The sequence below is a fragment of the Ursus maritimus genome, unplaced genomic scaffold (assembly GCF_017311325.1).
Source record: "Ursus maritimus isolate PB19 unplaced genomic scaffold, ASM1731132v1 scaffold_3, whole genome shotgun sequence".
Lineage (NCBI taxonomy): Eukaryota > Metazoa > Chordata > Mammalia > Carnivora > Ursidae > Ursus > Ursus maritimus.
This window is the reverse complement of record NW_024425563.1, coordinates 87,063,999-87,078,291: the sequence shown is the minus strand read 5'-3', so window position 1 is coordinate 87,078,291 and position 14,293 is coordinate 87,063,999. Positions and strand designations below refer to the sequence as shown.

The window sequence follows — 14,293 nt, the reverse complement described above, 5'->3', positions numbered from 1 at the left end:
TGAGGGAAATAGGGAGATACCTGGTAGTCTTGTGAAGACTTCTGTGTGCTAATGTGGAAAACTCTCTAAGACATTATGAAGCTAGAAAAAGAAGGTGAAAATAGTACATTCAGTAGTCCCACCAGTAAATAAAATAGGTAATATAACTAAATGCTGTTTTACGCTTTTTCTTTTTTCTTTCTCTTTTTTTCTGGAAGGTCACAACAAGAAACTGTTAGCATATAGCTTTGGAGAGTGGGACTAAAGATGTGGAGAGAGAACATTTGGTTTGCAGTTTATACTTTTAAGTTAGTTCTGTTTCAGTTTTTACCATATGCACGTTTTTAACTTGCAGAAGAAATAATTGAATTTGCACCCAGAGGGACTGATCACGCTGAGTGGGGCTGAGGAGAGAGGTACAAGTGACTTAAAAGCCAACAGAAGTCTAGTAGTTGTTAAAGCAGTTTGTGCTCTGGATTCTGTTATACATAAAGTGGCACCTTCAACGCAGAGCCTCTGGTTTTAAGTACCCTGCTTCTTCAGCCTTGTTAAGTGCCTGTATTCTGGAACACTGAGAGACTAGAGACTGGCTAAATGCTCATGCTTTCCTGGAATTCCTGTGACCCAATCTGATACGCTTGAAACTCTGTAACCTTAACTCTAGATCACGCCAGCTCTTGCAGAATATAGTAGGGGGTTTGGCCTTGGCCTGTACTCTGAAAGGGAACCATTTAATGGTTCAACAGAAAAGGAGGAAATCTAACTCAAAAGAAGGATCGAAATGCAAGAAGTAAGAGTAAGCGTAAGCAATTGGTAAGCATGTAGGTAAATCCAAGCCTTAATTGCATAAAATAAAAAATAATAGTGACTAATTTGGGACATAAACAAGGTAGAACTGAAATACTTCTCCACATTAAAGTTTGAAATGAAAAGAAGGGGTAATGAATTTCAAAGCATTCTAGAATGCTTATATTATTCAGGAGGACTGTAAAGCCATAGATATTTTGGCTTAAGTTGAATATGAATTTTTAACAATTTAATTATAACCACTGAAAGAGTAGAAATAGAATGTATAACTTCTAAATGAACTGATGGAAAAATGGGTAAAAGAGAAAAGTATCAGTTCAATAAAAGGCTGAGAAGTGAACGGAATAAAAAGAAGCAAAGAAAATCCTATGAGAATTGCATAGTAAAATGGATTTCAAATGTATCACTGATCACAATAAATGTAGATAGAGTAAAGTGACCACTGACATTTCTCAATTTGGGTAGAATCAGTAAGTTTAGCTTTGTGTGATACACCTAAAATCTAAGTGATGTGGGTTCACAAGCAAATGGTCAAGAAAGAATTCTTGAGACATTTTTGGTGCAAAAAGGTGCTTTTCTTATAGTGCGGAGGATAGGACCCCGGACCATAAAAAGCTGCACTTTTTGCTCTATGAAGCTGATGGTTATATGCTTAGTGCTCAAGGGGGAGGAGACAAGCAAGGAGTATTAGATCATAAATGTCTTCTTCAGATTTCCACTCGTAAAACTACTTTAGCAAGATTTCTCTGGTGCTTATCATTGAGCTTGGTATTAACTATTGGTGAGCTGTACAGGCAGTCATGAGACCTTTTAAGAATGTAGCAACCAGGGGCGCCTGGGTGGCTCAGTCGTTAAGTGTCTGCCTTCGGCTCAGGGCGTGATCCCAGAGTCCTGGGATCGAGCCCCACATCAGGCTCCTCCGCTGGGAGCCTGCTTCTTCCTCTCCCACTCCCCCTGCCTGTGTTCCCTCTCTCGCTGGCTGTCTCTCTCTCTCTGTTAATAAATAAATAAAATCTTAAAAAAAAAATGTAGCAACCAGTACGTATTTGATCCTTATTGGAACAATGCAGGCTATAGGTCAGCCTTCTGGGCTAAAAGTGAACATTTTTTTGCTTCTGTCCCTCATCAATGAGGACACATAAAGGATGAAAGTAAAGGAATGGAGAAAAAATATTTCAGGGACACCTGGGTGGCTCAGTCGGTTAATAAGTATCTGCCTTCGGCTCAGGTCATGATCCCAGGGTCCTGGGATCAAGTCCCCTATCGGGCTCTCCTTGGTCAGGGGAGCCTGCCTTGCTCTGTGTCTGCTGCTGCCCCTGCTTATATTCTCTCTCTGACAAATAAATGAGTAAATAAATTGTAAATATTTCAGGCAAATACTAAGTATATGAGAGCTGATAAAAAAAAGCGCTATAATAATATCAGATAAAATAGATTCTAAAGCAAAAAGTGTTATTAGGGATTTGGGGGGTGTCATAAAATGAGAAAAAATAATTTACTAGAAAGGTATAAGACTTATGATACACCCTACAACGAAGCCTCAGACTAATAAAATGAATGGATAGAATTTCAGAAATTGACAAATCCACTATTAAAATGGGAAGTTGCATGGGTTAGGGGGTTAATCAGGCCACTGTAGAATGATAGTTTTTAGAATTACCTCCTTAAGACTCCTTCTCAGACAATTGTAGTCATTTAAAGTAGACACAAACTTAGAATGACTTTGCCAGATTTTGCAAAATAAATTTCTAGTTTTTTAGGTAATAATTGCTCTCAGTCAGGTAATCTTTTTTTTTTCTTTCTGGCTTAACGTTATAAACACTACTATTAAAGTTAATATTCAGAGAGAAGCTTATTACTTTGGAGTTCAATAATATAAAATTTTTTTGTTATTAGGACTTTAGTTAAATTGAAATTTATCTTTTGACTATATATAATGAACTTCGCTATGAAAACTAATACTGCATTCAAGATTGTAGGTTTAATTACATTAGAACTTATATCTCTCAAAAACTGAAAGTACTAGTCTATATTTGCAAATACATAAACTCATTTTTAAAAAATTTTATTAGCTAACTTAGTTTTTAATAGTAGGATGCCAGGAAATTTTTTTTTTTTTTAATTTTGTTAGCTAACTTAGGCCTTAATAGTAGGATGCTGGGATTTTAGTTTTTAAATATCCCTGGGGATAAAAAAAACTTTCATTTCTTTTGGAAAATCTATAGTTTGAAATTCACTCTGTACTAAACCCAAAGTATCCTAAATAAAAGAGGCCTCCTGTATACTTCATGTACATGTAAAGAGTTTTTCTGTTGATTAATGAATTAATCATAGTATTCATTATTGGAAAATGGGAAAAGCTCAGTATACCTGACAGAGAACAGTTCTCTCTTCTTCAAGGAATTAAAAATATGCAGACTTGTGACTAAATTTAATTAACAAGGCCAGTGTTTACGAGCCAGTCATTCGTTGTGGGTACGTGGAAATTCCATCTGTTGTTCAAAAGCATAAGGTCCTTTGAAGAGAAGTAAAGTAAGAGCTCTAAATGATCCATTCTGAGCAAATTGTGTTTGCCTTTCCCACCCTCTGTGGTTATCAAATCCCATGTGCCAGGTGGACATTTTGACCTAAAGAACAGGAGTGTGGAAGATCTAGAGGAGGTTAAAGAGAAAAGTAGGTTGATAAAATGGCTTTGTAACAAGAATACAGGGTGTATGAGCAATACAGTTTTGAATTACAAAGCTACTGTGTCATTCCAATGTGCATATAAACAAGATTGGATCTTTTTTTTTTTTTAAAGATTTTATTCATTCGACAGAGATAGAGACAGCCAGCGAGATAGGGAACACAAGCAGGGGGAATGGGAGAGGAATAAGCAGGCTCTTAGCAGAGGAGCCTGATGTGGGGCTCGATCCCAGAATGCCAGGATCGCGCCCTGAGCCGAAGGCAGACACTTAATGACTGAGCCACCCAGGCGCCCCAAGGTTGGATCTTATTTCCACCTTTTTGGTTGTATGTTAACTGTCTAAAAGGCAACCCATTTCCAGCTGTCACCTCTTTGATAACAGATTTGTGCGAAGGCTTAATCTGATGTCAAAACATAGCATTACTGTTGAATCTGTTCTGTGATTAAATGTACCTGTCCTTACTTTTAGATAAATATATATGTAGTAACACTTCCTTTTTTTTTTAATCAAGTGGTCAAATATTGGACAAATTCAACAGTCTGAAATATAAATAAGAACCAAGGGGCGCCTGGGTGGCACAGCGGTTGGGCGTCTGCCTTCAGCTCAGGGCGTGATCCTGGCGACCTGGGATCGAGCCCCACATCAGGCTCTTTCGCTATGAGCCTGCTTCTTCCTCTCCCACTTCCCCTGCTTGTGTTCCCTCTCTCGCTGGCTGTCTCCATCTCTGTTGAATAAATAAATAAAATCTTTAAAAAAAAAATAATAAAATAAATAAATAAATAAGAACCAAGAAAGGAATAAAAATATCCTCTGAACCACTAGAATTGATATCACAGTGTCCGTGCACTGAGGTATATACTTCATTCATAGGAACGGCTCCCAGCTACCGTGTGGTTAGTCCTCTCTTCCCACTTTAAAGCAAGTTAGACCAGGATGAGGGGAGATAAGAGAAGATCAAGAAGAGAAAACTAACACCTTAGGAATAAGAGACGGATTCCCAAAAATCTCAAAAAGTTAAAGAAAAAGGAAAGACAAAATTTCCAGAGATATGAGTAAAGGGGCAAGCAGCCATATATACACACTAAGCTCTGATGGAGTCACTTTTAAAACAAAAATGTGTAATTGCACAAACACGGCTCACAGGAACACTAGTGAGCACATACAGTGGTTCATTTTAAGTGGAATTTGCCTTCAGGTACATGTTCTATGTGCCTTATTTATGAAACCAGAAACGTGTGACATACACTGTAGAAAGATTTTCTTGGAAATATTTTCTGATAGTATTAGCATCTTAGAAAAGTAGTTTCATTGTCAGGAAATTTTAGTTAAGCCGACATTCCGGGGAAATCAAGAATTGTTACATAAACCTACGAATTTGTCCTTTGCTGTACGTTTGCAGAAACATGCCCTATGTCTGCGTTTCAAATACAGTATAATTTGTAATGTATTACAGACTAGAGATGTTTGATCATTTAATTGTGTGTGTGTGTTTAATTTTATGTTTTTTATAGGATAATTGACATGTTATAATGAGCTAAGTGATACTTAATTATACTTCTTGTATTCCATAATCTCAACCGGGTAATCTATGATGAAGGCATTTGATAATATATATATATATAAAAATCAGTTATTTTCATCTGTGTCACAGGTTAGTAGATCAAAAGAAACTATCTTGGGGACCTTGGGTGCTCAGTCAAGTGTCCAGTGCTTGATTTAGGCTCAGGTCATAATCTCAGGGTCGTGAGGTTGGGCTCCATGCTCTGCAGGGAGTCCACTTGAGATTCTCTCTCTCCCTCTCGCTTTGCCCCTCACCCCACACACACTCACTCTCTCTCTCCCCCCTCTCTCTCAAATAAATAAATAAATCTTAAGAAAGAAAGAAACTATCTTTCCCCAAAACCTTCTTTGGGGCAAGTAAACAGTGACCAAAGCAGTTTATTTTGTCATATTATCTTAAATCTTTCAAGGATGGAGATTTACATCTTTTATTTTTAATCATTGGATAAAATTATCTTGTGCGGCCATTTCTAAGTGTATTCTACAAATGAACATTTTTAGATACTTAGTAGAATTCCACAGTGCCCTTTACTAATATTTTAGTTTCTTCGCTGCATAATGCTTCATAATATTTCTTAACATTTTTGCTCTCTTTCCAGTCTTTTTGTGAAAGTGAGCTCTTGCACAAATTTGCTGTTTGTTCTAGTTAGGTCTGTAACATAAGCACCTCTCAATGGTTTTTCTTACATAATGCGAATTGCTTAATATATACCTAACTATTCTCTTATTCTTAGACATGTGGGGTTTTCCAGTTTCTCTGTTTTATAAATAGCATTATCTCTGTGCATGTAACTTTAAGTATTCTTAGGATATATCTCTAATAGTGGGATAAGTAAGGATATAGCAGCTTTAAGGCTCTTGGAATATATTGCTCATTAGCATCTCTTGACCTAGAAAACATTTAGATGAGTATACTTAAAATCATTGGACCATCTGTCCAGAAAACTGATATGACATAGATGAGGGATTACAAATTGATTTCATCCCTTGTGTCAGGTTTAAGAAACTGGTCGTTGCTCCCTGGAGCACTGTGTTTTCAAGACTGTAACAGGACTAGTTGATTACTGATGTCTTCTTAATGTAAATTCCTCATTAAAAATCTATTTGATAATTTTACAGCCGTGCTCACCACTTTCAGAAAAATAAGTATGGATGTAACTGTGTAACTAAAGGTTTATGAGAACTTCTCTATGTTTTTGTTAAAAATATCTGATTTAGGGGCACCTGGGTGACTCAGTCAGTTAAGCGTCTCTTTTTTTCAGCTCAGGTCATGATCTCAAGGTCGTGAGATTGAGCCCCAAGTGGGGCTCCACACTCAGTGGGGAGTCTGCTTGAGATTCTCTCCCTCTGCCTCTGAGCCTCCTCCCCCTAATGTAAATAAATAAATCTTTTTTAAAAAGATAAGTAAATCTGGGTAAAGTGTCTATCAGTGCTCCTTGCACTATTCTTATTTTTGTAATATTTTGTAAATTTTTGAAATTCATTTCCCCAAAATGATCATGGCACGAATGGTGAGAAACAGGGCAATCCACCAAGCTCAGGTGTTGGGCTGACTGTATTCTGTGCTGTAAAACCAGGATTAGCAGCGGGTTATCTTAAATTTCCAGTCTTCTAGTGTTATATTTTCACTTTGATATTTGAATTTTGTTCCTTGTTTTTGGCACGGTGGTATTTCATCTTTAGTTCTTTTGTATCATCAGTGTTTTGCTCTTCTAAGTATAATATTTCCTTTGCAGAACTTTGTAGGTCTCCAACTTAGCCGTCTTATTTTAGCCTTAGTTTTTGCAAGGCTCAAGGCATCCAGCAGATAACCCTTGAAGTCTGGGGATTTTTCTTTTTATACTTTTTTAAAAACAGCTTTATTAAAATATAATTCACCCATGTCAGTGTATATTCAGTGGATTTTAGTATATTCACTTAGAACATTTCCTCACCCCCAACAAGAAACCTTCTACCCATTAGCAGTCACATCCCATTTACCCTCTTTGCCCATCCCCTAATTACTAATCTGCTTTTTGTCTCTGAATTTGCTTATTCTGGATATTTTGTGTAAATGTAATCATTCCACGTGTGGCCTTTTGTGATGGCTTCTTTTGGTTAAAATATTTTCAAGGTTCATCCACATTATAGCATGTCTCAGAACTTCATTCCCTTTTTTTTTTCTTTTTTTTTTGTTTGGCTGGGCAGTGTTCCATTGTGCGAATAGACTACATCTTATTTATCTACTTACCAGTTGACATCTGGGTTGTTTTCATTTTTGGGCTATTACACTATGGAGTAATGTTGCTGTGAACATTTATATACACTTTTTTTGTGAACATGTGTTTTTATTTTTCTTGTATGTATAACAAGGAGTCAAATTGTTGGGTATATGGTCACTCTGTGTTTATCTTTGAGGAATCGCCAGACTGGTTTTCCAAAGTGGCCAGTCCATTTTACGTTCTCACCAGCAGTGTATGAAGGTTCTGATTTCTCCACATTCTGGCCAGCATTTGTTACTATTTGTCTTTTTTATTATAGTATCATCATGGATCTGACAGGCATTTCTATACTTTTAAAGCCCCCAAATATGGTCAATTATCAGTAATAAAAGGATCTTCATGCTTTTCTAGCAGCAAGCCTGTGTCTTTATTAAGTATGGAATACTTAAAATAAATAGACATAAGATAACATAAGAAAAATTCTTTCCTTTTCCCATTTCTTTTCTTTGTTACTATTTCAAAATTATTTGGAGAGAATCTCAGGAAAAGTAAGAGAGACTGGATTTTTTAAAATTGTATAGCTAGAGTTCTTAACTTTTAAATGCCCTGTACAGACAGATACGTATTTAGCATTCGACCCCCTTTGTCTGCCGTAACCACTGGTGCCACTGACAACTGCCACTTTATTCTCCAGTTTTAGAGCTCAACTTGATTGCAAGTTGGTGACCATGTCCATAAGGAAAGGCACAATAAACTGGAGTTCTTTAACCTGATGTCAAAAGGTCTTATCTTGACTTTGTAGCCATCATCATGGGTTGTAATGTTAGCAAAGGAATATTCCCTTTATTTTAATTGCAGTTTTTAATATTTTAAAATTGCATTTTATTACTACAAGTAGGAGTTGATAAAGTAGGCATTGAGTTTAATTTTTATAAATGTATGTGTGTGTGTTCATTAAAGGAAAGTAGAAAGCAAAATAGTATTTCTTTCTCCAAGACTTTATTTGGCTTGCTTTAACAAAGGCAAGATGATCTTAGTTTCAGCTCTCCTAAAAGGCCAGTTTTTCACATGTTGAGATCTGTATCCCCATTCATAGACTTGACTTAGATCATTTTTATTTGTCCTACTCAAATTTAATTCACCTTTAGAAAAAATTTTACAGGGGCACTTGGGTGGCTCAGTCAATTAAGCATCCAACTCTTGCTTTCAGCTCAGGTCATGATCTCGGGTCCTGGGATTGAGCCCCATGTCAGACTCCATGCACAGCACGGAGTTTCTTTGGATTCTCTCTCTCTCTCTCTCCTGCTCCCCACTTGCGCACATTCTCTCTCTCTCTAAAATAAATGGATCTTTAAAAAAAAAATCAGTTGTTACAGAGGACTTGATTAAAATCTGATCAGTATGAGAATAGTTTATACGTGGATTCTTTTCTCATATCAAACTATAAGAATTCTAGATTAACTCTTAAAGCATTACATATACTCTCTCCTAAAACTCGTGTGTTCAGAACTAAATTAAAGGTGAGGAGTAAAAAGTTCTTAATACCACTTCCTCTGATCATCCATATACAGTATAATCTTAGCTAACTTCCTTTTTCAAACAAATTCTTAATCTAAAAATGAAAGTAAAACCCTCTTTTCACCACCCATTTCATGGAGTAGTGTGATGGCTTTCAGATGTAAATACGATGGAGGCTTATTTTTATTCCTTCCTCCTTCCCTCCCTTCCTTTATTTACTTTTCTGTGTTTTGTTTTATGGCATATTTCTGAGTTTTTGAGTGGAAAGACTAATGGCAGTTGCCAGAAGGTATTCCCTGAGAGGACTGTGCTGATGTATGAATATACCAGCACACACTGGGCTTCTGGGTCACACATGCCTCAGGTCTATCAGCTCTGAAGTATTGATGGAAGATGTTCTTGTGCACATAATTGAGCTAATTGGGCTTCCTCATTCATAGTGTTCTCTCTACAGAGGTTCCCGGCTGTGCCCGAAGTCTAACACTTGACCTGAATATTTCCAGTCACCATTTTTTTTTTTTTTTTGTTCAGGGTCATGAGCTTCCCAGTTAAATATGAACTATTATTTTGGTAATTTCTTTTTCGTGTTGAATTCTTACAGCTCTCCACACAAGGGGATGCAAGCCAGGTGATTGGGCCTCTTACAGAGGGGCAGAGAAGAAATGTGGCAGTAGTGAATTCACTGTATAAGTTGCACCAATCGGTAACAAAGGTAATCTTTATTTTGTTTTAATTAAGTTCTTTTGACTTAATTTCAACTTCTTTCTTTTTGCCTCAAATTTAGACAACTAGGAATTATTATTTACTTTTTGCAAAAGAATACAGTGGAAACATGATGACTGTAAAATAAGCTGCACGATGAACTCTTTTTAAACAGTTTTTCTTCCTGGCCTTTATCATTTGTGTCATTTCTTTCTATACATTTTGTTTAAAACATATGAACTCTAGATCACCAGGGTTGGTTGGTATAATCAAGCTTACTGAGCAAATGATTTAAGGGTAAAACATATGTTTCATATCTTTTAAGAAGCATAATTTCATAAGAACTCTTTAATCCCTTCAACATGAGAAGGTTCCATCTTTGCACAAAGAAGGGGGGAAGGAGCTGCATTAAACACAGTGAATTTTTATGATATAATCACTGATGACTCCTTGGAAGTAGAAAATATATATTCTTTTTGCTATTGTTTTACTAATTAATTTTTTTAATGATGAACTTTAACTTGTTTGCCTTCATATATTATTTCTAAGGTGAAGTGTATTTATAATTACTGGGAAAGGAACACTTTCAACCCAGTCCTTGACTTTTGAGTAGCTTGTGTTTTCTCTCTATAAATCATTTCCAAAATATTTAGTAAGTAGAGAGATAAATATTTAGAAGACCTGAAGGAAGCTAAAGGTTAGGGATGCTCTTGAAAACATGACCTTTAATTTGAGTTTTAATATGCTCAGTTGTATTTTAGAATAATTATAAGTGATTATTTATTTACTTAAATTTTTAACAAGCCTTTTATCAATTAGGAGTTTCCAAAAATGTGTATATCACACATTAAACAGACTGTATTTTAAAGCGTTATTAACAAGTAAACCTCAGAAAAGTAAGTAATGGAAGTAAATAAAAAAAATAAATGATATATTTATTGTCCATTCCCTTTCATTATTACTCTAAAGCATCACAATCAATGAAAGTTTCTCTTTGTTTAGGCTGATTTAAATGCGTTTATTGATACTTTTGAAATCTTCATAATATTTGTATTATATGTAAGTGTTTGACATTTGTATTTTAAAGACTTGTCGAAAATTATAGTCAGCCCGGAGAAAAATGAATTTTTTAAAAGAAATACGTAAATATGGCTTTAGACTGACCTTTTCAAGTTAAAACTTTATAATTAAAACCTATCTAAAGTGCATAAAAGAAAGCCAACTCTTAGAATTCTTAATGTTTTAATTATTTGAAGTATTTAGTATAATTGCTTTATATAATATAATTGCTATATACAGGAAGTATATAGTATAATTGCTTTATACAGTAGTTTTCAACCTTTCTTAACTGATAAATACTAATGAGTTTTTAAAACATGTATGAGATATAATCTAAAGTAATGATACTATTTTATGTGTCTGTGAAAACAGCTTTATCATGCTTTATCATGTTATGACCAAAATTAGTATTTATAAAAATAAATGACTTAAGCAAAACTATAACTGTATCAAAACCTTGTTCTAGGTTGTTTCCAGTCAGAGCTCATTCCCACCAGCAGCTGAGCAAACTATAATCTCAGCCCTAAAGGTAAAAGAATTTAATCTTTGACTCTATAGATCAAAGTGGTTTTAGAATTGTTTGGATGAGTGGGAGATGTCGCATTTTAAAAATAATTCCGAATCCTCTACACACACCAAAAGGAGCTGCTGATAATTATCCTAAAGAGAAAGAATACATGTGTGTTTATATTTTCTAGAACTTAAAAATAGACCCTGTTGGTGTCTACAGATTGTGTTCTACTTATGAAAATTTTTCATAAGCGAGGAAAGCAAGAGTCTTCAAGCGTTCACTGTGTCTTAGGGCAGTACAGCCTAGTATGATCCCAGTGAAGTGGTGATTTTGTTCCCTAGAGAACACTGAACAAAGCTGGAGATGTTTTTGATTGTCATGACTGGGAGTGGGGCGCTCTTGGCATCCAGTGCCAGGATGCTGTTTAACATCTTGCAATGCATAAGACAGCCCCCAACAAAAAGGAATTATTGGGCTCCAATGTCAGTAATGCCAAGGTTGGGAAACTCTAATGTGTATCTGTAAGGTGTGAAATCAGGGTAAATTCTTTTTTTTTTTTTTTTTAATGTGCTAACACAAATATGTTGAGGAAGTTTAGTAAAAAATAATGTTGGTGTGAGATTCAGAGCCATATGTAGTTGACAGTGGGTAACTCTTAAAAAACAAGGATATCATTCATTTTAATGATAATAATAGGTATCCTTTAGCACCTGCTACTTGCCAGTCACATGCCATATAATGAAATATTATAACAACTATTCAAGTTGTGTATTATTATCCCTATTTTACACAACTTAGAAAGAATAACTTGCTCAAAGTCCTGATGCTGGTAAACTCAGACCTCGCTGACTCCGAAAGAGTTGTTATCTACTACACCTTGCCATCATCATTCATTGGCTTACTAAATATTTATTTGGTATTTACTAAGTAAGTAACACTGTGAGCAGACTCTGGAGCCCAACTCCCTGTAATGAATGCCATCTCAGCTATTTAACTAGCTGTAGGACCTCAGACAAGTTAAATAGTTTTCTCTTGCCTTCGTTTCTGCATCTGTAAAATGGTACAACATAACCGTACAAAGATAACAGATGTCAACAGTTGGATGGATTTAGATCACTTGGGTAGAGTTAAAAGAGAGGGAGACGGAAACACACTACCAGTGAACTCGAAGGAGAAATACTTTTTTTTAGAGAGTAAAGAAGCTACAAAGAAACAACGAGTGTGAAGAAGAGGCTTGGGAGGGGATGATTTCACAAATCCTAAAGGAGAAGAGAATTTCTGATATCAAATGCTGTCCATAGGTGACATGGATGGGGATTTAACAGGCCCCAAAACTTAAGGACACTGAATTCATATAGGAGGGTGGGAGAAGACAAGTCTGTTTTCCCCCAGCACAGTGAAGGCACACTTGGATGTTCTCTCTGTATTCTCTTTTCCCCCCAGTGTGCTCATCTCATTGTGATGAAATATTATTAAAGCTGCCATCATAAAATAATTGTTTTTATTAAGAGTTGTCCAAGTTATTGATGATCATAAAAATACCCAAAATCAGGCCAGTATGACAAGCCGAAAGGTCTTAACATTTTTGCTTCCAGGCAGGGAATTTACATAGTCTCCTTTTCTGTAGTTCCACATTTTTTCCTTCTCTTCTAGCAGTAGCTGTCCAACACATTTTGATCACTACCCAAGATAAGAAATAGATTTTACTTTTTTTTTTTTTTAAGATTTTATTTATTTATTTGACAGAGAGAGACAGCCAGCGAGAGAGGGAACACAAGCAGGGGGAGTGGGAGAGGAAGAAGCAGGCTTCCAATGGAGGAGCCTGATGTGGGGCTTGATCCCAGAACTCCGGGATCACGCCCTGAGCCGAAGGCAGACGCTTAACGACTGAGCCACCCAGGCACCCCGATTTTACTTTTGACCCCATACACAATACATAAGCATTTATAAATATATGCACACGCATGTAACATATACACACACACACATATATAGAGAGAGAGAGAGAGAATATACATCTATATGTATTTCTGTAATTGAAACAAAGGTTTCACAGAACAATATTTTTCCTTATTTTGTGTGATGCATACTTAAATTTTCTATACTCATCTATTACTTTTTTTTTTTTTTTTTAAGATTTATTTGTTGGAGAGAGAGCACATACATGCAGGGCCAGGGAGAGAGAATCTTAAGCAGTCTCCACACTTAGTGCGGAGCCTGACAGAGGGCTGGATCTCACCATTCTGAGACCGTGACCTGAGCTGAAATCAAGAGTCTGCCACTTAACCTACTGTGCCACCCAGGTGCCCCCCCTTCATCTATTACTTTTTAAAATATTCTGATGGTGATTGACTAAATTCATTTTTTGACCCTAATGATCACAGCTCATAGTTAGGGAAAGTCTAGTCTGCGGGTTAAGACAGAGTGCCTACACTTTGCCTGATAATAAAAGTCTCCTAACAAATTAAAAATAGAAATTCTTCAGAGGCACCTGGGTGGCTCAGTCAATTAAGCATCAGCTCTTGATTTCAGCTCAGGTCATAATCTCAGGGTTGTGGGATTGAGCGTCACGTGGGGCTCGGCACGGAGTCTGCTTGAGATCACTTCCTCTCCCTCCCTCTCTGCACTTGCTCTCTCTCAAATAAATAATAAAATCTTAAAAAAAAATACTTCAGAGACTATAATTCAGGATAGGGTGTACTCTCTGAATCTGTATTTTTAGCATAAACAAAGGTTATTCCTATTGTTAGTCACTTCGGGCTGGGAGTTGAGGCTAGTGCCGGGAAAATGGCCCTGATCCTGGGCCACAGCACTCACTCTCGGGTTTGTTCTCTAGAGCCAGGGCCTCATGTAGCTGGGTACTGTGGTGTGCTGAGGCATTGCCAGTTTTGCCCTTGAGAACTGGGTGAGAGAAGACTGGCAGTTGGTTTAAGGCTCCTCTGCTGTGGCCCTGACAATTAGAGACTTAATTGCTTATGTTAACAGAACTCAGTGAAACAGTGTTGAGCTTACTTTTTAAGTTAAATCATATAAAAACCAGATGACATATTAAGTAAAAACAAAACCTTCTGACTTAAAGAAAAAAAGAGAACCTTGAATTTTAAAATTGTGGGAGATTTAGTATACTACTTTGAATTAGGGGTAGAATGTTAGGGTACATAAATGATTGCAGCTCAAGAACCAAAAATCTATATGCTTTTATTATTTGATAGAGAAGATTTGTTTTAAAGATTTATTTATTTGAGAGAGAGAGAGCAAGCAGGGAGAGG

At 36.3% G+C, this 14,293-nt stretch overlaps 1 protein-coding gene across 1 annotated transcript in view; it reads left to right on the top strand.

The window, feature by feature from the left end:
* The window catches only part of COG5 (component of oligomeric golgi complex 5), a 277,974-nt gene that overhangs the window by 231,278 nt on the left and 32,403 nt on the right, over positions 1-14,293 (top strand). The window contains exons 15-16 of the mRNA XM_008703618.2: positions 9,354-9,464; positions 10,980-11,042. Coding sequence (XP_008701840.2) covers positions 9,354-9,464; positions 10,980-11,042 — 174 coding nt within the window. The remainder of the gene's footprint in view (positions 1-9,353; positions 9,465-10,979; positions 11,043-14,293) is intronic.